This window comes from Pteronotus mesoamericanus, unplaced genomic scaffold (assembly GCF_021234165.1).
Source record: "Pteronotus mesoamericanus isolate MK-2021 breed Mesoamerican mustached bat unplaced genomic scaffold, CSHL_Meso_final contig_657, whole genome shotgun sequence".
NCBI classification, from domain to species: domain Eukaryota; kingdom Metazoa; phylum Chordata; class Mammalia; order Chiroptera; family Mormoopidae; genus Pteronotus; species Pteronotus mesoamericanus.
The window spans coordinates 15,170,976-15,198,214 of record NW_026555229.1 but is presented as its reverse complement, the minus strand read 5'-3'; the positions used below and the strand labels follow the sequence as shown (position 1 = coordinate 15,198,214).

General features: G+C 40.6%; 1 protein-coding gene across 1 annotated transcript in view; it reads right to left on the bottom strand.

Moving 5' to 3' along the window:
• Positions 1–14,264, bottom strand: part of TRUB1 (TruB pseudouridine synthase family member 1) — a 35,196-nt gene extending 20,932 nt beyond the window's left edge. The window contains exons 1-3 of the mRNA XM_054581577.1: positions 13,976–14,264; positions 10,723–10,821; positions 3,444–3,499 (exon numbers count right to left, since the gene is read on the bottom strand). Of these exons, the coding sequence (XP_054437552.1) occupies positions 3,444–3,499; positions 10,723–10,821; positions 13,976–14,264 (444 nt within the window). The remainder of the gene's footprint in view (positions 1–3,443; positions 3,500–10,722; positions 10,822–13,975) is intronic.
• Positions 14,265–27,239: the final 12,975 nt, after the last annotated feature.

The following is a 27,239-nucleotide window of genomic DNA, read 5'->3' as shown; positions in this document are numbered from 1 at the left end:
ACCTTGGATTTTCTATTTAAGTTACCAAGGAGTAGTGATTTCACTGTATGACATCAAAATGGTTTGTGATAAATAAAGCTTAAGCCAGAGCCAACAATGTATTTACATTTCCAGTCATCATATTTCTGAAAATATGCCTGGAATTTACATGTAAAACCTTCCAATAATATAGTGTGTTTTGTGTGTATTTGTGGTTGAGAGTGGAGGGGTGGATAATAAATATTCCAATGAACTCAAAATATTTTATCTTGGGAAAACCCAAACAAATGTTTTAATGTAAATATCTTTTCTGTTATTATAAAAGTCATTTGTTCATTATAAAGATTTTGGGAAACACCAAGTCATGTTAAAAAAGAAAATAAAAATCACCCATTATTCTATATCAAAATTACTTTACCTATATTTTAGAGTTAAAGAATATTAAGTGACTGGCAAAAACAGGTGTCCGAAACAGATTCTAAACTCCATGTGCATGTATTTAAGCACAATGTACAAATTTACTGTAAAACAGTCCAATTCATGAATTTTAACACAATTTTACATTCTGTGACTTTTCAATACCATTCTGAGGATGGCAAAGTAAGACATGATAAAATTCTTCTTCCATTTATCTAAGGCATTAAGATCTGTTCCAACTGAAAGACACAGGTTTTATGCCAGTTGATAAGTAAAGTGTAACGTCAAAGACAATATGTTCTCCAGAGCTTTTTAAGAAAAGCTTACTTAGACTATTAGCGAACAAAAATGGGGTTCGGCTGCCTGCCGTCACCACCAAAAGGCAAACTCTAGAGGCAAAGGCTGGTGAGAAAGGAAAGAGGTTTTTATTTGGATGCTGAATGGTTTGTGCAGATGGGGGGCTCCCCTCTCAAAGTTCATCTCTGCACACCCACACAAAACCCAGCATCCTTAGCAAGACCAAAACAAACAGCAGTACCCAGAGTTCCTGCTCCATTTTAAAGTACTGTACTTCTGAGCTCAGGGTGGCTGCTAAAGTTGACCACGAAGCGTAGCTTGTTCCCAGCTGCTGCCCAGCTGCAGGCTCCCTCCCAGAGGCTGCATGTGGAGCCAGAGCCACCACTGGCCATGCAGTTTCAGGCTCACAAGGTCCCGAGCTCCCCAGCCAGAGAACACAAGAATGTACTGGTGAATACTCTACCAGGTCAGCGAGAGAGACAGAGAGAGAGAGAGAGGGAGGGAGGGAGGGAGAGAGAGGGAGAGAGGGAGGGAGAGGGTGAAGGGAGAGGGAGAGGGTGAAGGGAGAGGGAGAGGGTGAAGGGAGAGGGAGAGGGAGAGGGTGTGGGAGAGGGAGAGGGAGAGGGAGGCCCTCCTAGAGGCCATGGGCCACATGACGGCTAAGTGACTGCTAAGTGACTCCTAACGTGGCCCATGGCAAGGACAGGCCACTGCATGTTACGAGTGCAGGCCCTGAGCCGCAAAGAATGAGCAAGAGAGTGTTTCTTCATTCCCCTAGATTTATTTTAGCTTTGGGTGTGGGACAGGCCAAGTGCTTTTTCAGAATGACCAATTAACTTCCTAAACTTCCATGCCCTGGGGTGGGTCCACCTTCCAATCAATCCCTTCTTTCCGCAGGCTCGACTGACAGGCCTTTGGCCCAGCACCTACCCCTGCCCACTTTAACTTCTACTGCACATGTGCCTGCCTTCTCCTAGCCCCACCCCCAATCTGGTACTGGAAGCCGTTAGGAGGGCTTTTCCCTTCTTATTAGCTTGCTAGCCTCACGCATGCTCAGTGTAAGAACTTCTTCCAGTGCCACCTTGCCTGGGGTGTGGGGGAGACTCCCTGGGGCTGTCAGCTCTGCACCTGCCATGCCCTGGTCCTGGTAAGGAGCGAGCTGCCCACACTCAGGGCCCACCAACAGAGCGCAACCAAACCAAAGGCCTAAGTGAAGGAACCCTGGGAGCCCCGATGGCCTTGCAGGCAGAGCGGAGGACAGTCTCAGCGGGAGGGACAGGGCGCCTGCAGCCAGGACCAGGACCTTCGCGCTAGGGGCAGAGGGTCCACAGGCAAAAGCTCAATTCAAGTCAGCCTCGCAGTCACACAGAAGTACTGGAAACTCAAGGTGCTTGCCGTGGCCCCAGGCAGCGTGCAAAGGCGTTACCTGGCCGCAGGCCACGCCCTCAGTGCCCCAGGAGTCTGGCTCGGTTCAGACGCGGCTCCCAGGTTCCTTTCCCATGGCCTAGCTCCCTCGCCCCCGGTGACCCCTCCTACGCCCTGCCCTACGCCCACCCCCAGCAGTTCTGGCCGGCTGTCTGTTGGTGTCAAGACCACCGCCACTCGGAGTGTGACTCAACGTCCAATATCTATGACAAGATTAATCTCAGAAAACGAGGGTGTTTAACACTTACTCAGCAATTTGGCATTGCCATAACATTTTAATTATATTTTACAAAAGTCATCAATTAGTCTGCAATGAACTAAAAAAATATTTTACTGGTCTTTGACCAAATCTTTTTTAAAAAAAACAATTTAGACAAAGTCACTTTACCAACTATTTATATCCCATTCACAGCAACGGTTTTAAAACAAGACGTTTAGTCCAGGAACTTGTTGAAACTCTTCTCTACCTAATGACATATTAATTTTCCTCCCATAGGCATTTTCACAGGTCCCTAGCCCCAACTATTATAACCTAGTAACTAACTAGGACACAGGTGTTAGTATCTCTCAGAGCTGGGAGAGACCCTAGAGAGAGGATCAGATCACTTATCCCAAGGAAAAGACCTGAAAGGCCCAGAGAGGTGAACCACTCTGACATCTTGCTTCAGTGCGCCTTCATCCTGCCGGTCCCTGCGCAGGTCACCCACTGAAGGCCGGAAGCGATCCACAGGTGCCGGGCCCCCACGGTTCTGCAGGACCTCTCTTCCCTCTCCTTCCAAGAGCCTCAGACAGTGCTTACCATCATAAAGAAGCTCAGTTGTTTAGCAAACATTTGCAACCATTGAACAAAGCATGTCTTTTGCTGAAAAGTGCATGTTTTACAAAATGGCACTGTTTCTACAAAAACCCAAGGTTTAATGAAATCTGCCAACAGAATTTATGATCTGTAAGTTCCTTTTCATCTAAGAAATATAATTATATAAAAAAAAAAACTCGATACAATTGTTTTTAAATTATTAGGAAGAGTTCCTGCTTCTACAAGTCAAATTTGCCTTTCCATCTTGAATTTTGAATTTACAGTCTCAAAATTTTAATTCCCAGATTATCATCATTACAGATATTGTGATGAATGCTCAGGATCAACACTCACTCTGCAATTTATATGGTTTATTTTTTAATAAAATCCAACACATGGTCAGTAAAAAAATATTCAACACTCACTCTGCAATTTATATGGTTATTTTTTAATAAAATCCAACACATGGTCAGTAAAAAAAATAGTCAAGGAAAATAAAAGAAAAACAGAACTATTTCAGTATTCTTACCTTGGACCCTGATAACATACTGGTCAACATTTTTGTTCCCCTTCCAATTCCAACCACTGCAAATCAAAGAAAGAAATATTATGACATTCTATTTTGCAAAGTAGGTTTTTAAAATATCTACATATTCTGGTCAGACTTTCCTGGCACCTGTACTGTAAAGTTGGAAAGAACACATACTTAGCATAATTTGAGTGTTCCCATTACTCCAATCGATTGAGCTTGTTATACAACTAAGAAATTCTGATGAGGAATGGGAGACTTTTTTTTTTTCTTCCCCAGAGTATAAAACATGATAGAAACCTCAACCTAGTCATTTAGATAATAAAAAGTTCTAGAAAAATCTTAAAGGATTCACTGGAATTTTATATAGGCATCAGTGAAAAATACATGGTACATTAACCATGGTCTGACAGTCTTTGTGACAGAGTTCATTATTAAACAAAGCAAAAGCTATCATCATAGCTAATGAACCATTTAAAGATGATTATCGCCCAGCAGTATACAATCAAGAAAGTAGAAATGGAACAAATCAACACAACACAAAGAAGACTACATGGTAAAGGAGAGCCTGGAAAATGTGCTCACACAGACCGTACACAAAGTACAATGGCCCACCTGTCTCTTCAATGGCAAACATTATTTAACCATATCAATGTCAAACATTATTTAACCATATGATAACACATTTCACCAGTTGAGGATGAGAGAATATAATCAGTTCTTCAATAAACAGTTAATTATTTTTAAGAATTGAAGTATTTTCTCATCAGTGGATACAATTTTGTAAAGGAACACAATGTAACCACCACCATTCAGAATTGCAAGAAGTGATTGGCAAGCTTAGTTACCATGAATATTTATAGCAGTTACCACTCACTGAGTTTACCATTTATCAAATTCCACTTTAAACATGTTTCATTCATTAGCTCATTTAATCCTTACAGCAACTCTAAAAGGTAATACAATTATCTCTGTTATATGGATAAGATAACTGAAACATAGACTGAGAACTTTGCCTAGCACCTCACAACTAGTATAAGGTGGAATTAAGATTTAAACCAGATTTAAACCAGCTTAAGAGCAGACCATTTCTTTTCCATCCCCCCACCTGCCATTTTCCTCATTTAGGCTTTCTTCCCACTGCCTGCCCCCAGCCCAAATCCACCTAAACCACAGCCAGCCAGGCTTCCCTATTTCTACACATTCCTCTACCAATTCACCACTTCTGAAAATGTGTACTGTACTCTACAAAGCACCCCTCCCCCAACAATTTTCAATAGGGTCCCAATGACTACAGCATCAACTCCTTCGTAAAGTATTCAAAGTGCACCCTTTGAAAGCTAGCTCAAATCTCAACGCCTTCAGTAAGTCCCTCCCAAACCCTCTCTGGGCTTCTATGATTAAAAGTCATATTAATTTAGGGGCTAAGATAAAACACAGTCCGCCTCCAGCGTGTTCTGTGGAGCACAGTGCTCTTCAAATGCTAGCCGCTACTGCTGGGGCAAACACTTGGTATAATAACGACAAAGGCTCAATGCAATTTTATTCCATTCAAGAATCCCCAATCATTATTCCTCGAGCAACGGCTATGCGCGCGGTCCCAAGAAGACTTCAAATGCAACAGCGCGCTGTCTGACTGTGAAGAAGCTTATGAACTCATACAGAAAACAAAATGCTCAAAAAAAAAAAAAAAATGTTGTCTGAAGTAATGCGTGAATAACACTAAATAACAATATGATAAATATATGATTAAGGGTCAAAATGAACAGAGAGAACAATGGCTGTAGGAGGTAAGGAGGCAGCACTATAAAAATCTGAAGAGGCCAGAGAGCACTTCACTCAAGCTTTCCAAGCGGTTTGAGTTTGGCCTTCGGGGAGGTACAGGATTCGAACACAGAGAAGAGGAGGCATGTTCTAAATGCACAAGCATGTTCTCAGAGGCAAGGACGAGCACAGCGGGTTCACCAATCAGAGTGCAGAGGCGGCTCAGAGCAGGATGACATGTGTCGCTTTGTCGTGGTTGAAATGCTGAACTAATTTCTCTGCCAGTTCGGTAGTCCAGAATAATAAACTTTAAAACAAGAGGGCAGCTTAGAGTGAGCCAGCTTAACCCTCTCATTTTATATCCAAGAAAACCAAGGCCCACTGAAGCGCGGCGATGAGTGAAAGCGGAATTTTAGGCAGACTAACACAGACGTGGCATGCAGAAAAATTATCTGGAGTTGAAACCTAGCCAACCAGCAGCTTTCATTCAAGGGGCAGTTCACTGGACAAAAATTTTACTCAACTTTTTCCCCATCGGTCAAAATTTAATTCAGTGCTGTAGGTGCAGAAATGAAGACGACCTGGTTTCAGCCCAGTGAGTTAACAAAAACAAAGAACAGAATGAACTTTTCCATTAGCAACATGAAAAGCAAGTAAGCAGGATTCACAAGTAGGAGACAGCATCTCAGCTGAGCCTGGAGAGGCCGGTGGGATTTCTACAATTAAAGAAGACAGAGATGAGAACTTTATCTGAAAAAATAGCATCGGCAAAGACGCAACAGTTTGAAAAAGTGTGGCAAATTAAGAGAATAAATAAATAATAGGGTTTTACAAGCACTGTCTCGCAATTATTGACTTCTGTCTCTGTCTCCCAAATTTTCTGTGCTCAAATATTTCTTTGTAAAAAAACAACAACAACAAAACACCACTATTTCCAAACTTGTCCAAATGGCCTAGTATTCTCTTCTTAAATAATAAAGATAGACTTTATATGTGACAAGGGCCACTTTAGGAAAGGCAAGGATATTACACATGTAATTCTACAGCTTTCTACAGTTGGAAGTTCCTACTACCATTTATCTAATTCAAAGAGGCCCTTGAAATCATCTGGAAAGATCTGTATTTTCCTCTTCTAAGAATTTATCTTAATAATCAAACAAAGAAAAAGTTTTATTCATAAAGATGGTCCTCACAAAAATCAGTCCTACTAACAAAATTCTAGTAACTTCAATGACTTCAAATAGGGAAATGGTTAAATAAATCGTATTTTACCCATAAGATGATACTTTACATTGCTACTGCTATTAAAAATAATGTTTACTTCCTTTTAGAACTGCTTTCACTTCATTCCCTAAGTTTGGTATGTTCTTCCATTTCATTTGCATTTTCTGATTTCTCTTTGATTTTTTCTTTGGCCCACTGGTTGTTTGGAAGTGTGCTGTATAATTTACACATATTCGTGAATTTTCCATCTCTCCTCCTTTACTGATTTCTAATTTCATATCATAGTGGTTGACGAAGATACCTGATATCATATCAACATTTTAAATATATACAACTATATTTGTCAAGTTTTTCCTTGATAAAGTAAAAAAATGTTTACAAGAAGTTTTAATTAACATGATAAAATGTTTATGTTATTATGTAAATAAAAAGGATACAAATGTACATACAGTAAAACAGCTCAACTTAAAAAATTTGCATAGATGAAACTAGGAGGAAATATGGCAAAACTGTTAATTATTATCACTAGAAGGTGAAAAATGAATAACTTTTATTTGCAACTTTGTTTTTTTTAATACTTCCTAATTTCTACACTGTGATTTTTATAATCTCTAAAGTTAAAAAAATAATAATTTTTAAGTGATATATAGAAGATTAGTTTCCAGGTTAACTGATTTATAATAAGTGGGTGTATTAGTTTACCAACTTAGAGATAAAACAACACAAACTTATCACCCTGCAGTTCTGGAGGTCAGCTGTCTGAGGTGGGTTTTATTATACTAAAAACTAATGTATCAGCAGATGTATCAGCAAAGTATCAGCATGGCTGCTTTCTTTCCGGGAGCCCAGGGGAGACCCTTTCTCTAGATCCTTCCTGGGGAGAGTCCTTGCCCCTTCCAGCTTCCAGAAGGCGCTCACATTTCTTGGCTTGTGACCCTCTTTCTTACTCAAAGCCAGTAAGCGAATCACTGCAACCTCTGCTCCCATTGCCACATCTCTCTCCTCTGCCTCCTCTTTCACTTTTAAAATGATAACAAAATAGAAACAGAGACATGGACAAGTGAAACAGACTGACAGCTGTCAGGGGGAGGCGGGGAGGAGGGACTGGGTGAAAGGCGGCGAAGGGATCAGCCCAAGAACACAGATGCATGACCCATGGCCACGGGCTACAGCGTGGGGATGGCCTGAGGGAAGGGTGGGTAGGAGGGCTGGACGGAGGCGGGCCAAGGGGAAAAGGGGGGACATCTATAGTAGTGTAAACAATAAAAATAAAGTTAAAAAAAACTATTCGTGGTTATATTGGGCCCACTTAGATATTTCAGGAGAATCTCTTATCTTACAGCACCATTGTATCTCCCTTTGTGATGCTGCCTAACATATTCTTAGATTCTGAGGGCTCCGATGTGGACAGCTTTAGGGGGTCATTATTCTGCCTACCACAGGGTTTTGCAAGCCCTCTTTACCGAAATATATATATATATATATATATATATATATATATATAAATAAATTATATATATATTTCTCTCTCTCTATATATGTATACACAAACCTGGATTTCAGGTTATGTCTTAAATTGTCAGCTAAATTCTTAAATTTGTACCATGAATATTACCAAAAAGAAACAGTCTAAAATGTCGAAAGTAAAAGTGTGTTTTGTCACACAGGTCTAGTTTTTATTTTTTTAAAAATGGCTTTTATAAAGTACTTCACAGGCCACAGCATATATCTCTACATTACAGATATCTCACGCTACTTCAATAAACCCTGTGAGTTATGGTAGATATTACCCTTTTTAAGGGATGAAGAAACCGACATTCACAGAAGTTATGGGAACAGTCCAGGGTGTGTGCAGTTAGTATACAAAGCTTCCAGTACACAAACTCATGCAAGATTAGAGCCCCAAAATCAACTTTTCTTAAAAGTCCCTAGAAAAACTTAGACAACAAATACTCTTTATGCTATGACTACATACCATTTTATTTGAACTTTATTTCTCATCAGAAACTTTATTCTTGATCAGTTTTAGAAGAAAAATAATAAATCTGACATTTGAACATGTATCACCATAAAAGTCCCTGTGTGCTCAAATATAAAATAAGCCTACAAATGAAAAATTATTTCTGATGCAACCACTTCCAAACATACGATTCTCAGCCAAACGTCCCCCTTCGTAATACTAAACTGGGAGCTTCGACAAGATCTCTAAGTTTTAGTGCTGAAGACAAACATTTCACCCACTGCCTTGAATACACTCCATACCAATGACTAATAACCACCAGAAATTAATGAAATTGGTCTGTTTACGAATAAGCAGCAGATCCTCCCCCCTCTCTTCTCGTACCTACAGTGCTGTGCCTTGGAAAATAGGAGGACAGAATGGCAATGGCAAACAAGCTGCAGCTCAAGGAGTTCTGAACTGATAGGGACAGTGAAGCCACGTCTAGGACCAACGGCAAAGAACGCTGTGACTGCCCGGTAACTCCTGCGAAGCGGGCGGGGAGAAGGGAACAAAGGCAGGTGTACCAGGCATCTGCCATCCCAGGTCAGGGCAATGGCTTTGGAACTGAGCCGTTCAAATCCTGACTTTGCCACTCACTAACCATGAAAATGCACGTTACTTTATCTCTGGGTCGTCATTTCTTTTGTAAAATGGGGCTAAGAAAACCTACCCTGTATGTTTACAATAAGGATTAAAGTATATAGTTTGTGAATGTCCTAAGTACAACGTACGTGTTTCACAAATGGCTATTATTAGTTGTGATAAAAAAAAGTAACATGAATGGTCAGAATTTGCCTATTCAAGTTCTCTAATTCAAGAAAATTGATTTCCTTGTATTTGCTTCTATTTTAACCTCCAAGTTAAGACATTTTTGCCAACATGAATTAAATAAAATCTGTAATATTAAAAATGCAAAGCCATACCTTGTTTGTAATTTCCCTGAAAAAATAACCCCCCACCAATGTTATCCATTCCTTCTAAATAAGCACTCATTTCGTTTAGATCACTTAGATTAGGTTTGTTGTTGTTTTGTTTGTTTGTATTTAAGTTCTGCTCTAAAAAAATGTATTGGATATTGTAGCACACTTAACAAATCCTGAGTCACCACACATTAGTGTATCATGAAATCAATTTGGTGGATTATGATCAGCATTTTTAAAGAATGAAATAGAATAAAGTATGAAACACCAGAGCATGTGAAAAAGGTAAGTATTGTTCCATAAAAGTTGTTTCTGGTGGGGAAGGGGGAGGGGAGGGGAATCCCTACGTACGTATTTCTGTGACAATGAATGTAGTCACAGAAAAGTGTGTAAACTATCTCTGGCTTGTTGATACACAGTTTAGCTGTCTATAAAGATAGACTTCAGGACCTCTATCTGATGCAAAAAAAAAAAAAAAAAAGGTGGAATAAAAAAGGATAAATGACTTTTCTCTCCTCAATCAATTCTACCAATTTTCCTCCACAAGCAATAAGATGCTCAACTAATATGTCTTCAAGAAAAAGTCACTTCCTCTCAGGGACTATAAGATTCACCTTCTCAAGAGAGCTGATCTCAGAGATCAGATTCTATATAGGCAAAAAAAAAAAAAAAAGGCGTCATATACCTGGTTCAGAGTCCCCAAGACCATTCCATGTTAGAAGGTTCATACATGGCAAAGGGTTACTACAGCGACAGTAAAGTTACACAGCTGTGTCCAAAGGGGAAAAGACACTGGAGAAATCCATGCACAGCCTTCCTTATTCTCTCTCTCTCATTATGGGGGCGGGGGGACCCCTGAGTATGCTCCTTTCTCCAACAATGGCAAACAGCAGTAACGCAGGCCATGTTCCTGCCCAAGGAAACCCAGCAGAAACTCAGCACCACCGGTTTTTACTGCGCGGAGATGAGAGTGATGGCCACTCAGGCACCCTCTGCTTGTGTGGGGGACAAGGGTGGGGATACTCCCCAAATCCAGCTTCCCAGTGGCCAGCCAAGGGCAAGCCTTGTTAGCAGACTTTCCAAAAGAAGCGATTTGGGGCCTGCTATGTTAACTCTCCTACACAGACAAGAACCCTTTCTCAAAGTCCTATCCATACGTGAAAGTGGCTATTTCTAATGGTCGTGTACACCTCATGCCAGTTAAGGGCTTCTTTAGAGGATGGCACTATAAAGCCAGTAGACCTGAAAGGTCCCAAGGCTGACTGAAAATGCCGTGGCTTTGTCTTATCTTTATCTCATCTGCTCTCAATCAGCATTTGTTTCTGATATTAAGTAACGGTGACCTGGAACGCCCATTCACACCTCTTACCCAGAACTCCTCGCGCTGCGCTGTCGAGGGTGCCTCCGTGCCCGATTTTCAAAGTCTGCTTTTTCCTCTTGGTCCATTCTGAAGAGGGCATTCCAGCTTCTGGGAGAGTGAGTGGGATGAAAAAGGAAATTACCAAGACCAAAGACGAATGCAGCAGGATCTTCATAAATGGGGGGGAGGGTGGGTGGAGTATTTAAAACAAATGAAAAGTACTATACAAGCTTAACATAGCTGGGTTATGACAACCATTACTAGTGAAGAACAGATTTAAAAATGCACAGCTACTCTCTAAATTGCAAAGAAATAGTATTCAAAAATGAGCCATCTAGAAACTAGAATTCATTTTCTTATCAGGAAAAAGTGATATTTAAAAAAAAAAAATGAATAAATGTCCAAGCCAACCCACAAAAATCTAGTAAACTGCTGGTAGTAGTGGGCTGGTAGATGGAGAATAATGGAAAGGAGGTAATTTTCATGTAGGCAGCTAGTTTTCAATGTCCTCAGTTTCATTTCTAAACATCTTTTGATTCCTAGAGTTCTTTGCCAGTATCCCCAGCTACTTAATGCTGGGAGTGCATCTCATACAGGGCTACTTCCAAAACCACTAAGTTCCCAAACTATCTGTATTCGTTGTCCTTCTCTCCTAATGAAAACTCCACACCAGCTTATGTGGGAAGTAGGCAACAGTCAAGTTCCCTCTTAACCTCCAAAGCATTTAGATTAAAAAAAAAAAAAATGCCAACATAAGCCTATCCCATATTCCCGTTTTAAAGGTAAACTGAAGCATTACCTAAAAGTGCTCTGGAAATCACAAAACACTCTGAGAGTAGGTAGCACTTGTTGTTATTATCATGGCATGTAAGACCATATTGAAAGAATATGGGCTACTGGACTTCAAATACGGAAGGAGAGGAGCAGGAACGCTGGTTTGACCCCAGCCCACCAAACCTTCCTTATCACTACTGGTATCAACACGTCAGAAGGCACAGCAAAAGGAAATGAGAGAGAGAATAGGGAGGGGGGAAAGGGGGAAAACAAAGCAGCAGTGGAAAAGCTAGATTAAGTGGCCCAAAAAAGCCCCTTCCTGGGTTGCTCAGCCTCGTCACGTAATTGCCACCGTCCTGAGACAGAAGCACAGTGCCTGAACTCAGTCCTAGTGTCGCTCTCGGAGTACGGGGACACCACCGCGCCCGGAAGGGCATGGCTGCTTTCACATAAACTTACAAGGCCCGACCGGGCCTTCCGACTTCTCTCCTTTCACTGGAAGCCCGCCATGGAGCTCTCATCCATGAGTTTATAGAAAACTTTCGGGGAACTCTTTGTCTTTTCAACTTGACATTCCTTGGACTAGGAAGGCCGGTAAATTTACCTCTTTCGAGTTCGAAGACATACTACCACCTCTACTTTAGTTCACCTCACTGGGGCCCTGCATGAATGAATATTCAGTAAGGTCTTTTCTAGTTATAAAATCCTGATGTTGCAGGCCTTGAAAGATTCAAACAAAGAAGAGCAGACATTTCAGTACGACGTGAATCGATGTAAGGCAAGGCAAGGACTGTTAATACAACGAGGCCATGACCACTGACTGTGGTTGTCGCACCTGCAGACATTAGAATGTGGTGCCCGGGAACCTATGTCTCTATGACCCTTCCGAGGCAATTATAACAGCCTGTCCGAAAGGCATTTGGGAAGGCGTGGTCTAGCTAATACAAATATAAAATAGGTCAACCATAAGCAATATAGGAATGCAGAGTAGCAATGACAATGTCTATATCTGAGTGAGTGGCTTCCAGAAGATGGCCCAGCAATGCCCTGAGACCACATTTTAACCAAGTTTCAAGAAGAAACTTTAGGTTTCGGAGGCAGATTAACCAGAGCCAGGATAAGGCTTTGATCCTATCAGAAACCTGTGCAAGACAAAGAACGGTAACCATTACCTTGAGGAACAAAAAAGCCTTCAGTTTAGCTAACAAGTCAAGCCAAATGAAAGCAGCGATTCTGCTGAAAGGAAACAAGTAGATGACACCACAAAACTTGCCCTTGGTGCAGCTCCTTCTTTTACTATCTCCTACACCACCCATGCCTACCGAGGGAAATTTAACAGAAGAATGAGTAGACATAAACCTGGAATTAAACATCTGCAGGAGTGTACCTATTGCCAATAAACATTTTAATCTGTATTGTGTTTTAATGAACAAATTCTTATCAGAATAATTTGGTTTCGCATTTTTTTTTTTTTTTAAAGTGCAGTTTGCCAAGGGATACTAAACAATGTAAGACAGTTCCTGCACTGGTTTAATGGAAAGATGGGCAGGGGCCAAACTCCAGAGGGCCTTACGTATCTAGCTAAATAGTTTAGCTAGAAAGTCACAGAAATGGCTGCAGAAAGTAGTAGACTACCAGCTCAGTTAAGGGATGAGACGGTGTTTTTCATCTTCACATCTCTATAGGCTAGGGCAGATCTGGTTTATTGTTAAGTGTCTAATACTAAGGTTCCTTGATGTCACTGTCTGAAATGATCTACTAGGCAAATGAACTGAGAGAATGAATCTTCAGGCTTTGCTAATACTCTTCCAGTGTATATGACAAAACCAACAAACAGAAAGAATGGTCTTAGAGACGTGACCAAGTTCTATACAGTGTTCCTCAAAATGTGGTCCACAGACTGACACCAGAATTCTCAGGAGCAATTGGGTAAAAATACAGTTTCCAAAAAATACCCCAGGCCCTTAGAATTACAATCTCTGGGAGTGCAAGGATTCGGAATATGCACTTGTACTAGGGACTCTGAGTAATTCTTATGCCTGCAATGTGAAAACCACTGTATTAAATCTTGGCTAACAAAGTCGTATCTGTATTTCCAGCATATTTTTAATGCAGCTTTGGGGGTACAGAGTCAGTGCTTCCTTTAGGTGGAGTTCATCTACGTGAGCCAAAGGGCTCCTCTAGGGTCAGATTACAAAAATATTGGTCTGCATGCTCAAGAGCTGAGGTTTATTTGCGTGTGCGTGGGTTCTGTTTTGTTTTGTTCCCCTGAGAGAGTCAGCTGCCAACTAGGCTAGAGGAGTTCACGTCAGGGCGAGTCCAAGCCCGAGATGCCCCCGATTTCTGTCCAGATCTAAGGCAGGGGTCCTTCGCCCTGTCCCTTCCTTTATCTCTTGAGCCATGAACGCACAAAAAGCCCAGGGTGCTCTCTGCGGCTTCCGCTCTCGCGGCGACCATCTCAGCCTGGTCCCCACCCGGGCTGCAGTACCTGCCAGCAGCTTCTCCTTCAGCCGATTCAGCAGCTCGGCTGAAGTGGGCCCTTTGGGCTTGTGCACGGCGAACACGCCGCTGAGGGACAGCAGCTTAGTAGCCAAAGCGGCCTTGGAGACCCTGGCCTCGGATCCGGTCCTGGCTGCGGCCGCGAGCGCCGCGGCTGCAGCCGTCGCTGGCGAGGCGGCGGCCGTTGCTGCAGCCGTTCCTGCACTCTCAGGGACTGGGGCTGTGTCTGCTGCCAGAGACGACGACGACACCACCGCCGCCGCCTCTGCAGCTGCCATGCTTTTGTAACCCAAAACGGTTTTGTTTCTGGAGTTGCACGCTGATGACGCAACAAAGAATGCGCCCGACATCCCAGCTTTCCCAGACTTCGAAGCTGTGCTGCTGGAGAGATGGTCGCAAGGGCTTGTGGGAATTGTAGTCCATGGCCTCCGCTGGCCGACAGGTGGCTGTGCCTTCCGAGGGCTCTGATAGAGGAGATGGTTTTTCTCCTGTAAGCCCATTTGCTTAGAATTTCAAATCCTAAGCTGCCGAACCGGAACACTAAGTCTGTATTTTCGGCGAGAAGTCTCTTCACTTCCCACCTGCCCGCCGTCCTTACAGAACTAACAAGACCCAGCATCCAAAAATAGAAAACTTACAATTCTGACTTCTGCTGCAGGTTGTGAAGAGCAACGGATCCCTTGCTTCATTCAATTTATTGTGCTTTTGGATTCACGATGCAGAATTAAAATACACCTGCATATTAGCTCTATTTACCTTGTTCACTGCTGTGTTGTCTGCCAGTGCCCCACATGTAGTGGGCACTTAAATAACTATTTGGAAATGAATGCATGGATCCTAGTTCTTCAAATTCCCGAAAACTTCGAGGCCCAGGTAATGCTAAGTCACGTGGGCTTATTTTGCTGCCACTCAAGCACACCATCCACCCTCCCTCCAACCACGACAAACCACGTGTAATTCTTAATCATTCCAAGATTTTTAATTCTAATTCTTCTGGGGATTTCATCCCTTAGTAACACATTGCTTAGTATCAAAAGGCATTATTGCAATGCATAAAATTAAACTTTACTTTCTATTTGAGGCCTCTCTAGAAGATATTCACTCCCCAAGAAAATTCAAGAACATTGTTCTGATCCTGGCACGAAGTAAAGTGGAGAAAAATTCTTCATTTTACTTCGCTCCAGATGCATTAAATCATATTATGACTATTATCAAGCAGATTGTTTGCCTTCATTGTTTTCCCAAATTTCTTTACAGCTATGCTTCCTCCTCCTCATCCTTTCACACATTGGTATCTACTGTCCTAATGATGCCTCTTAGCTGCTCAGATTCACCAATTAGGGGACTCCATTTGACGTCCAACAAATACATGAAAGAACAGCATTTTAAAGACAGTGTTTATTTCTTCCTATATTTTCATCATTCCCCATTTCAATCAGATCACCAGATTTTGGGGGCGCACAACAATGCAAATGGTCTTAAATCCTCAGAACTGTGTGCTTATAAATAGTGAAAATGGGAAATTTTATGTTATGCATATTGTACCACAAAAAGAAAGGCTGAAAAAAACTTTGGGAAGTTTTTGCAGGGTGGAAAGCTGAAATTTTTAAAAGGAAGTCACTTACTCTTGTAGTCTATTATAAAAGCCTAAGCTAAGGGAAAACATTTTGCATGGGCGCAGGGGCGGGAGGGGTGGCTGGTGCCCTGGAGTCCAGAAGAGGAGAGAATAAGGAGACAGAAACGGAAGGACTGACAAATCCCAAGGCTAGTAGATACCTGAACCTACTTACTTTACGATTTTCCGGGAAGGTAGCATGACTTCAGATGGGATGGCTGTACCCTAGGGAGCAAAGCATCCTTTAGCTTCAGCAAAGGCTTCTGTACTCTCCTCATGGTGTAGAAGCAGAGAGCCAGGGACTGTGAGAGAACGTTTAAAGCAGGTTTGAGCAATGATGACTCGGGTATTAGAGAGTCTTTACCAGGTGTCTGAACATCAGTAAGCTTCCTTAATTCCATCATGACTCGGGGCGGGGAGATGGGGGGATGGCGGGTGAGGGAGGGCAGAACGAAGCGTGCAAAATAATGCTTCCATTTGAATCTTCCACAAGCCCAGTGCAGAATCAGAGTTAATTTGATTAAAAGAAAACAGAGAAATGGGTATTTCTTGCACATTTCATTCCTGGAATGCTAGGGAACAGTAAAATTAATTCTACTCTCCAGTCAAGTCTGTATTCTTGGCACTGAAGCACCAACCTCTAATTATCTGAAGTAACCGACATCTCCTATGTTGGACAAGTCTTGAATTTACAGGTTCTCTTGATTAACATGTGTACAAGTTAGGATTCTTTGGTTGGGAGTGACAATTTGATTCATACCAGCTTCGGATTTTATCAAGAGGATATTTTAAAATGATTTATCAGAAGAATATTGGGAAATTATGAAGAACCAGGGAGTTCTCTCCTGTTCTCTCTTTCTCCACCCACATTCTCCTTTTATGCTCCCCTCTTATCACTTATTCCTTCTTCTTTTTTGATTATAGCAGGCTTTTTTTTTCTTCCCCTCATTCCACATTCTTGATGTAAGCCACCCTGTTTTGATCCAATTCCAAAAATATTCAGGGTGAAGTCACTCCTGGTCACCTACGAAACATAGTGTTTCATTCATTTTATTTCTTGACCACAGCAGTTTCCTCGCTTGCTTTCTTGCTTAATTTTTCTTGATAGCACATTTCATCTGACATACCACATACTTACTTATTTTGTTTAATGTCTTACTTCCCCCTTCAGAATGTAAACTCCGTGAAGAATTGTTGTATGTTTATCCATTGCCTGGAATAGTGTCTGATATAGCACTCAATAAATAGTTGTTGAATAAATAAATGAATTAACATAGTAGCTCCAGCATAAACCATGTCGGTACAGGGGATTTGGTGCCAGTTCCTGGAAAGGTAGAGCACTGAACACATAAAATAAAAGCTGTATATTCCAAGCGAAACTTACTTCATGTGGCCTCAAATGCTTTTATCTCCATTTTATATGTTTGGAACTGAAGCAAAGAGAGAATAAGATTACCTAATGTCATATAATAAAATTGCAACTTCCTAGGCCAATTTCCATGCTGTCCTTGGCTACCCATGTGCTCCCAACCAGACCCAAAAATTGATAGGAGTTTCAGGCTTTATTCCAAATTTGCCACTGGCTCTTCCATGGTTGCGTTGCTGAGGCACTTGTCAGACCTTGCCATATGCATGTACGCTTGGGGAAGTGATGCTTTACAACTTCTCCAGTTGTTGCTCATCTGTGGAGTTTCCTACAGATGGTAGAATCATTGAAAACAGTGATTTATGAGAACTTACAGACCACATAGTCCTGATCCCTCATTTTAAAACTGAGGCACACAAAAAGGTGTTTCTTATAAAAAGAGATTGTTAGGGGTGCTCAATCTATTCCATGGACTTAAAAAGGCATGTGTTGTTTTGTTTTTAGTTCAGAGAAAAGATGGGCATGTTTCAGTGTGTGAAATTTGAGAGGGCTGGAAAACTTAAAAAAAAATTGCTGCCATTGTGAATTATCTTAACAGGGAAGGTAATTAAAGAAACCAGTGGTTGGATGCATATGGAGCTTTGCTGTGAGCTTATATTTCTAATGGAAAGATGTTATGGTTTTCATAGAGGTGGACTTCTATTAAAGTTTTCTTTCTAAGGTATAAATATTTTTAATGTTTCATTTTGACTATACATTTATTGTGTAAATAGGAAAAATGGTAGCAAGGAAATAAATTTTTTTAATTGAGCAAAGAATGTTTTTAAAGGAAGTGTAGATCATAAAACACTGATACTAGAAAGTATCACAAATATGTAGGAATAAGGCCAGAAAAGCTAAAGTCCAAATGCTCTGGGAATAGGAAAAATATCCCAGAGACAGTAAAAGAAAATAAAAAGGAACTGTTAAAGAAGATCAAGAAAGAGATCGGTTTACTGTTTGAGGCCAGTAGGATGGCAAAGCCCAAGCAAAGCGCCGACTTTGCCTGACTTCTCTATCAAGGAGAATGATTTGGGGATGAAAATGGGACCAGGAAAACATTGATAAGAGGAGAATGATGTCCATGAGGGGTGAAAATATTGGACTAATTGAGGTTAGATCTCCTAGTTCAAAAAATTGTATCTTGTGGTATCAGGAGAGGGGAGGTATAAGAACTCACAAAAAGGATTGCTTAAGGGAACACTTTTGTTGAACATACTCATATTTTTGCTGTGTGCTGGCACTTTACACTTTCCTAGAACTCCTATAGTAACTCTCAAGTTATGCTTGTGGATAAAATGCAGTGCAGACTGGGTACCAGGACTCACAGCTGCCCATAAGGCAGCTATTATCCTTACTTATTTTCATTATCGTCATCCCCGCCTGCATTTACCGATGAGCAAAGTGAAACTAAAGGAGGAGAGGTCGCTTCACCACGCACAGTGAGTGGATGGGCGGGGGTCTCCAAGACCAGCCTCAGACTAGACGCTCTAGAAGGACTCACAGGATTCAGAAAAGCTGTAATACTCATGGGTACAGTTCATTACAGTAAAAGAGTACAGGGAAAAGGTACCGCGATGAAGGTGCCCGGAGAAATCGGACCCGAGCTTCCAGTTATCCTCTCTTAGTGGAGTCACAAGGACAGCGCTGTTTTTCCTTGTAATGAAATGTGACAGTATGTGTGAAGGGAAGTTCCCCTGATCCTGGATGGGCAGGGGTTTTACTGGAGATCAGTCGTGTAGGCGTACAGCTCCGAGGTGACAAACCTGCTCAGCCTCCAGCCCCCCAGACTTCAAGCCGATACCATGTGGCCCAGCGCATCAAGCATATAAAAACAGATGTTTACCATAAGTCATCTCATTAGTATAAACTATCTCCTCTAATTCATACAGTGTAGCCGAGGCCTCAGACATTCTTAGCAGGCAGGATATGCCTAGGGTTCAGAGGTTATCTCCCAGGAATCAGTCAAGGGCTAGTCTTCTCCCTGGAATGTGCAGAATTAGCACAATAACTGATCTAACCCACATGTAACTCATCCAACAACCCTAAGAGTATTATTGGCATGTAAAGATGAGGAAGTTGCAGCTTAAAAAGAATAAGCAACTTGTTGCATGTCCAACATAAGAGACAGTTAGATTTAGTAGAATCCAGGTTTGCCTGGCTCCAAAGTCTATAAACTCAACCAGTACTCAGTAACCACTAACGAATACAGGGAGACTAGAGAGCAAAGTTGAATTTAAATGAATTTTTATAGAATTTAATGTTAAGTCCTATATTATAGGTGCTAAAAACCATTTCTCAAAGGCAAGTCATAGAAAACATGCTTTGGAAGTAACCTAAACAAAAAAGTCTGGGGGGTTTCCGTCTACACTGGGCCTTGCATGAGGACAAGATAAAATTGGCCACCAGAACAGCCAACGGAATCTTGGAAGCAATGACACAATGATTGTGCCTAGAGCAGCGATTTTCAACTTTTTTCATGTCATGGCACACATAAATTACTAAAATTCTGTAGCACACGAAAAATATATATTTTTTGCTGACCTGACCAAAAAAAAGGTATAATTTTGATTCATTCACACCAGATGGCTATTGATGTGTTGGCTGTTGTCAGTTTTTAATCTGACAGTCTAAGGGAAAAGAGGTCAATGCCTATGACTAAACAGTCAGGTACTGCATGTTTTAGAAATTCCCGCGGCACAGAGGCTGAAAGGGCGGGTCTGGAGTGAGGGGGTGTTCCCGGGTCCCGATGGCAAGGCTGACTCTAAGCAATAGCTTCCACTCCGGATCTTTTCGTGTCTCAAAGATTTCTTGTCCTCTCTCTCCTCTGCCCCATAACAAGCTATCTGATGAACTATCCCCAAGAAGGTATGGTGTTAAATTAAAAGAAACTACCATTTCTGTAGGTCAAAAGTTTGCATAACAGCAATTGCCATCTAATACTAACACCTGATAATAGTTGAAGTCATCGGTTTCTCTAGGAGTATTTGCATTTTGGCGGAGGAATCCAAGAGACAGCGGTCCAGATTAGGAAACAGAGATCTTGTGAACATGGAAACATTCCGAGTCTTGCCAAATCACACCATACCCATCCTCCGCTCTCTTGACAGCTGTTCTATTAAGCTATGCCAATGCCTCTTTATGCTATTGTCAACTCATATCCATTCAAATAAATTAATGTTCCCATCTTTGCTGACTCCTTTGGCAGTAAAAGCTAGTTCACCTGCCAATGCATTAGCTGGCTCCCGTGACCTCTCTATCAAAAAAGCACAATTTCATATTAATAAGCAAAAAGAAGTAGTATGCCCTCCCCCGCCAAAGTAGCAGTTCAGGTTAAATAAATGTAAATACTTTATAGAAAAAAGAAGTGGAAAAGAGAGACCATGATGCAGAAAGACCCGAGATGATAAAAACATTTTACAATGTATCAAATGTGTACTTGACATTTTTTTTTGTTTTTTAGATCCATAAGAGATCTCTGTAATTACTCCCGAGCTCTCATAACATTATTCAAAGGGCATATTGGTTCCCTACAATGCACGCAATATTATCAAGGCATACTAAGGATATTTAATAAATTTTCAAATAAAACATCTTTATATAATTATAAATATTGAATTTTTATTAAATGACATTAATAATATATTTATTTTTTAATATAAACTAAATACATGTGATCATATGCATTAGGTGAATTACAAATACAATAAAACAGACTACTCTGGGACTGGTCAACTTATCTTTAATACTTCTAAAGTAACACAGTATATCTGATTGCTTTTATGTTATTTATTGTTTTTATGTTATTTTGTGTACCAACATTCACTGATACAACAAACAACAAATGTGTATTATATACTTGCTCTGGGATAGATGCATGAACTAACTTTCATATTGACCACTACTGCAAATAAAATCACTTGTAAACAACTTGAGAAGGTATCATCAATATCAGTTTTTAAGTAGGCTCTGAGGGTTTGACATATATAAATATTCACATTCCAAAGATAATGTACAAATTGTCTTCATTGATTAATCTATGCTATCATAAGCTGAGGAAATGTCCTGTGACTTCAGTTTTTTTTAAACATATAATAATGATCTCTACTTGAGGAATGGTTTAAGGCTGGACGCAGGTGATGGATGTTTCCCATTACCAGGTTGAATGAAAAGCCTCTTCTTAAGCAGGGACTATACCTAGAGGCGGGCAGAGGAAGAAGGCTCTGCCCCCTGTCATTTGTTATCTCAGAAGTCCTGAAGGCCTCAACCTTTCCTATTACTACTTAATTGAATTTGGAAAATCATTACCTTCCTTTTAAATATTTTGTAGGTTTTTAAATGTAAGATGGATTTTTTTTTGGGGGGGAGGGGGTGCCTGGAGAAGATTTGGGTACGTTTCTCCTAATCTGTGATTTGGTATCTATTCCACAATTTAAAAATAATTTGCATGTTTTGGCCAAGTTAGAGAATAATAACATGTTCTTATTTTTGGAGCCAAGGCATACCTGCATATGTTTCTTGATTATGCAGATGTGCCTTGCCTCCAAAGTGTCTTCATTCATGTGGTTAATGTTAGGTTGGAAAAATGGTTCAGAAAACACAAAGCCTAAGTATGAAATTCTGAAATTACTTTTTACTATATCACATTGAATAGCATATATTATGCCTTTTAGTACTCTGTTGACTTTATAACAGGAATCTCAAAAGTTCTGAACTGTATCCACATCTTCCATCTACAGTATTCTTTTCTTCTTCTTTTTTTTTTTTCCTCTTCTATTCTTCCACTTCAAACAAGTACTAATTAACCACGAATGCCCTGGTCATTCTCCCCCAATATAAAATTCACTTCTACTTCACAGAGTTTCTGAAAGGAAAGAAAACAATTCTCTCAGTTCAGTTAACATCACACTTAAACGCAATGCTGCTGGGTCTTTCTCTTTTTGTTAAACTGTACAATGGGAAGTTAAAGTTCACATCTGGTTTGTGAATGGACCACTATGCCTCAGTCAATGGATGGACTGAGTTATTTTAGTTTATCCTACTAAAGGTTATAGCCCACCTGTAGGGGGCGAAAAAGTTTTTCTTAACCCTCTTACGGTCTCTGGCTGTGTCTGAAAATTAAACCGACAAAGACAAATTCACAGGAGAAAAGCTTCCAGATTTTATGGATTTTTTTACATGTACACGGGAGCTGTCACAAGAGAATGAAGACCCAAAGAAGTGACGAGAACAGGAAGCTTTTATATCTTTTAGACAAAGAAACAATAAATTTGTGAAGAATTGACAAGACAGAGTGATTTGGGCTAGGGGTCATGAATGGTGAAGAAGTAGCGAGGAAGAGAAAGATGAGTTTAACAAGGTTTGTTTGTACAGCTTTCTCGGTCCCCAGTTCTCCTCTCTGATGACAAGGCCTCTTTCCCTCCAGGTACAGGGAGGGCACTTTTCACCTGGGAGATTTATCTTTGCTTTCAAGGAGAAGGAGGTAGGGGGCGGGGGTGACTATCCAAGTGACCTTCCTTCTCTACCATTCTCAGATGCTAAGGTGCCATATTTTGGGGGAGCATGTCCTGAACCCCGATCACACCCAACAAATTTATCTTTGATAATAACTATTCCAGGGGGAACATCTCCCTGTCTATCCCTCTCTAATATGTATAGTTTTTAGAATAATATTGAGATCCTGCTACCTATATTACAAAATAAATTTTCCATATTTTACCAGAGGGCCAGTGCATTCATGGTACTCATTACGCTGCCACTCTATATAATTCTTCAAATAGACAAGCAAACCCCTATATGAAATTTTAGCCTTGATTTTTCTCAGCATTTAAAACAAGCCATCTTGTTTTATTAAATACATGTATCTAATATTTACATATTCCTTTTTCATAATTCTATTTTCTGATTACTGTGAAGGCACATTTATTTCACACTCCAGCAGACAACAGATAGGGATGCCAGGCAAGAATTTCTAGACATGGTGTCATTTTATTGAGAGAGATTTTCTTTTCTGATAAATGGCTTTGAACGCAGCTATACACAGCCTTCCCCTTTCCTCATCTCCCCCACCTCTCGGAATCTGTCAGTGCACCTTTGTGACCTGCCTGAAGAGAATTACAATCTGTCGTGTGACTTTGCCAGCCATTAATCTTCCTCCCCTGGATGGGACTGAAAGAAGAAGTCCCTAGAGTATGCTTTCCCCTGGCCTCTGAGTCATCGTGTTGGCTTCTTTCGTCACAGATAAAAGAACAGTCTTGTGCTCTCATGGCTGGTCTCTGGCAGCAGGGCCAGCCCCGCAACACAATTCCTCAGATTTTTCCGTGAAGGATTCATGCTTGTCACCACCAGGCAGAAAAGCAGCCCCATCAACTTCAGTTAAGGTGTCACTATAAGCAGAAGATGTCTGAAAATAAGGAAATGACACATGCGATTGAAATCTTAAGTCTATTATCGTTCAGTGTGTGGGCAAAGATTTCTCCTAAAAGCCTTCATAAAATAACAACGATTTCAGCCAGCAGCAGCATTTTATCACCAGTTGTAATAACCAACTCCTGAAATGCATGACTTCCCTTAGAAGTCATGAATAAGCCACATCTGATTCCTGGGCACATAAATTGTCCAGCATGTCTTTCTCAAGTACCAAATTATATGTCTATATTGTGCCCACAGCAGAGCCCTGAGATGGTTGGAGAGCCTTGGATCACTTCCCGAGATATTCACCAAGGCAGGGGAAAGAACACAACTCTTGATCAACGCTTATACTGCTACCATTTGAAAGTATCTTCAACGTCTGTCCCATAATCAAAATTACTGGAAGGTTTACTATTTTGTCCCCACTTAATTCTTTTTTCACCAAGAAATGTAGATTAAAACTCAGAAGAGACTTTTGCCTCATGCGTCACCGGTCACTAATTGTTTCCCTGAATGTTCACCAAGCACCTCCTGCAAACGCCCTGTGTTCCAGGGGGCGCTGCGGAGCTCCAGGGAGGGCAGTCTCCCACGAAAGGCCTGTGCTCCCAAATTCCACAGTGACAGCCCAGTAATCAGTAAGCAGTTTATCAGCTCAGGAAAGAGAAAAGATCTATTCTGGACATCCTAGAGGTGCTCCTGGAAAATCATATTGAAATCTTGCTAACATGATTTAAATGTTGTATTCAAAAGGACCTAAACCAGTGCCTCTAAAATTATCTGCGATGAAGGACAAGTTTTTTAAAATGCCTAGTCCATGTGGACTGATACTTCTGTAAAATGTAATAAAATGAACTACCAGGAATGTGAAATTTTTAAAAATCCCCAAATATGCCACAATATTATTCTTTCAATGTTATTTTATATTATTCTATATTTTTACTACTCTGTCCAATTGCTATGAAAGCTTCTAAGGGCTTACTCTCAATTTCTGTGTTTGTCTCATCACAGACGTGTAATACATAGTTCACCTACTGGCCCTGGTCTGCAGGTCAGGCTTTAAGCAGCACGGATCTAGCCCATAGCCTTTTGTGCTTTATATAACCTAATGTGCTTTATGTTGCCTTCATGAATTGCAATCAAAGCAAGGTGCATATATTCACAGAGACCTCCCCTTGTTAGTTCAGTGATAAATATTTCACACCCAGCGCTCATCTTTTCCTTTCTTCAAACAGAATATTACTGTGGAATGAACACTGGCTTTGGATCCAAACAAATCCAGGTTTGAATCCCAGATTTGTCATCTACTAGCTGTGCAAACTTTGGAAAGGTAATGAACCACTCTAAGCTTTTTGCCTGTTTGTAAAATGGAATCGTCCATTGACTTCTTCTCAAGATGGTGATGAAGATTAAATACAATGTATAAAATGCATCTAGTCCTGGCTGGTGTGGCTCAGTAGACCGAGCACCAGCCTGTGAACTGGAAGGTTGAAGGTTCGATTCCCAGTCAGAGCACATGCCTGGGTTTTGGGCCAGATCCCCAGTTAGAAGTGTGTGAGAGGCAATCAATCGACGTTTCTCCTACGCATGTCTCCCTCCGTCTCTCCTTCCCTTCTCTTCTGTCTAAAAATAAATAAATATAACCTTTTTAAAAATGTATCTAGATTGAAATGCTGTAAATGCACGATACATGGAGCTTTCATTACAAAAGGTAGTTCATTAACTAGGGCCTCCTTGGAGGCAGGTTGTGGGGTTAAAAACAAAACAAAACAAAATCTCTTGTACATGCCCCAACTCCTAGCTCAGTACCCACACCAAATGCTTATGGTGTAAAGTAGAAAGGAGAATGAAAGGGAGTTGAGGACACAAGAAGAGGAGGAAAGAAAGCATAGGAGGAAGGCAATGCCTGCAGTGTTAAACCAAGGTTTTTCTCCCTTTAATGAGTTTCAGAAAGTGTTTCATTATAACATGCAGAAATTGGAATGGATGTGACGTAAATTCCTTGGTTAGCTGCCAGTGAGGGTTCAGAGTAGGGTCACTATCTTACATTTGGCACCGGACATCTACTCTGGCTAAGCCACCCTGCAGCCACTGAACAATCCAACGGTCAGTGGTCCTCACTGAGCAGTATACCCAGCCTTGCGCTGGGCCTGTAGAGCAGGACGCAGCATGGCTTTGGGACACACCTATTTAATGGGGGTGGGGGGAGGGGTGATAAAGATAATATAACTTGATGACATCATGAAAACTAGAAATTATCCATAGCTTTGGAAAGAGAAATATTTAGCAGTCTTTTTTCAATGAACACATTTTGAAAAAAGCACATCGGTGGTTTCTAATGTGTTGCTGAAGTTGAGTATCATTATTCAGAAGGTCGATCTAGTGAAGCAGAGCTTGCTTTGCAGACAGAGCGGCAGCGGAGGCTAAGTGAGGTTATTTATAACCTGCCACCGCTCAGGATTGCTGTCGGACGCTGCGGAGTGCGATTTCGCTTTGCCGGTGACGTCAATTATTTTGGTGTGTGTTCTTGGAACGTGGTCTCTTCTAAAAGGTTGTTCACTGGCCGCAGCTGTGATACGACATGATATTGGTCTTTGGCCTTTTGCGATTACAGTAATAAAAGCCGTAACTGGATATTAGTGTTCAATGATTCATTTTAAGACTATGTCTCTTTCTTTGCTCTTTTTTGGTAGGGAAGAATTGCCGTTGAAGGAATGACATTTTGTTCTTCCAAAGAAAGAATCACCATTTTCAATATTTCTTAGAAGGGTAGAACACAACATTCTTTTTCTTGCACTTACAAAAAATGCTTTTCTGTGATTATTGAAAGTACTTCACTTGGTACTTCCAGTAAGAGAAAGACTTTAGTTTTTACTGAAGCTAACATAAAACATTCACCTATCAGCAGTACTATAATGCTCTATGCCATGAGAATACTTAATATGGTAATTACTTCCCTGGATAGAATTGATAATGGCCACTTTTTTCTAAATTAATTCTCTTGTATTTCTAAGGGTGCGTAAAAGAAAATATGTAGGCTTAGCAGGGTACTAAGGAATCGGTCTCCTACAAGGAATTCTAATTTTCATCATGTTGAATTTAGGAAGTTCTTTAGTTTCCTTTAAATTTGATTTTCAAAAAAATTAATTTTTCAATAGGATAAATCTTTCCAAAAGTGATTTTTCAGTGAATAAGTCCTAGAAACTGATTAATGTAAAGGTATTTAATAAAGACCCTTTCCCCTCTGATACATTGAACATTTGTAAGCATCAGAATTCTGCGTATATAATGAGTAATTTACAATGTAATGCCTCATCTTGAATATCTGTATAGTTCAGCCCATTATGGCAAGATAACAGGCAGAGTCTGACATTAGAAGAATCATACCACCCAGGCGAAAATGAATGAAATAACATTTTACCATCCTTTGATTTCCTCCAAACTCAGTGGGGCTTTGATTCCTGGTTTAAATTTATAAGATTTATTTTCATTCTATCTGCAATAAAAAATATGCTCATTTTCCAAGTAGTGGTAGTCTAATTAAGAATTGAGGAAGAAATTACTGTAACACAGTGGAATGTAGAAATTTAAGAGCTTTCAAAAAATTACCAATATTTAAAAAATGGGTTATTTTGGGCCAATGATGGATGTCCTTTTGTTCTGGCAAGATATAAGAGAGAAAAATCACTCCTGTAGTTATCTGCTTTTGTCAGTGATAAGCAAAGATGGAGATTAGGACCTATCTTGGCATGTATACATACCATTCATAGTGAGTCATTTATGAAAGCCTTGGAGCAGAATTTGGTTCTATATTGAAACTGATGA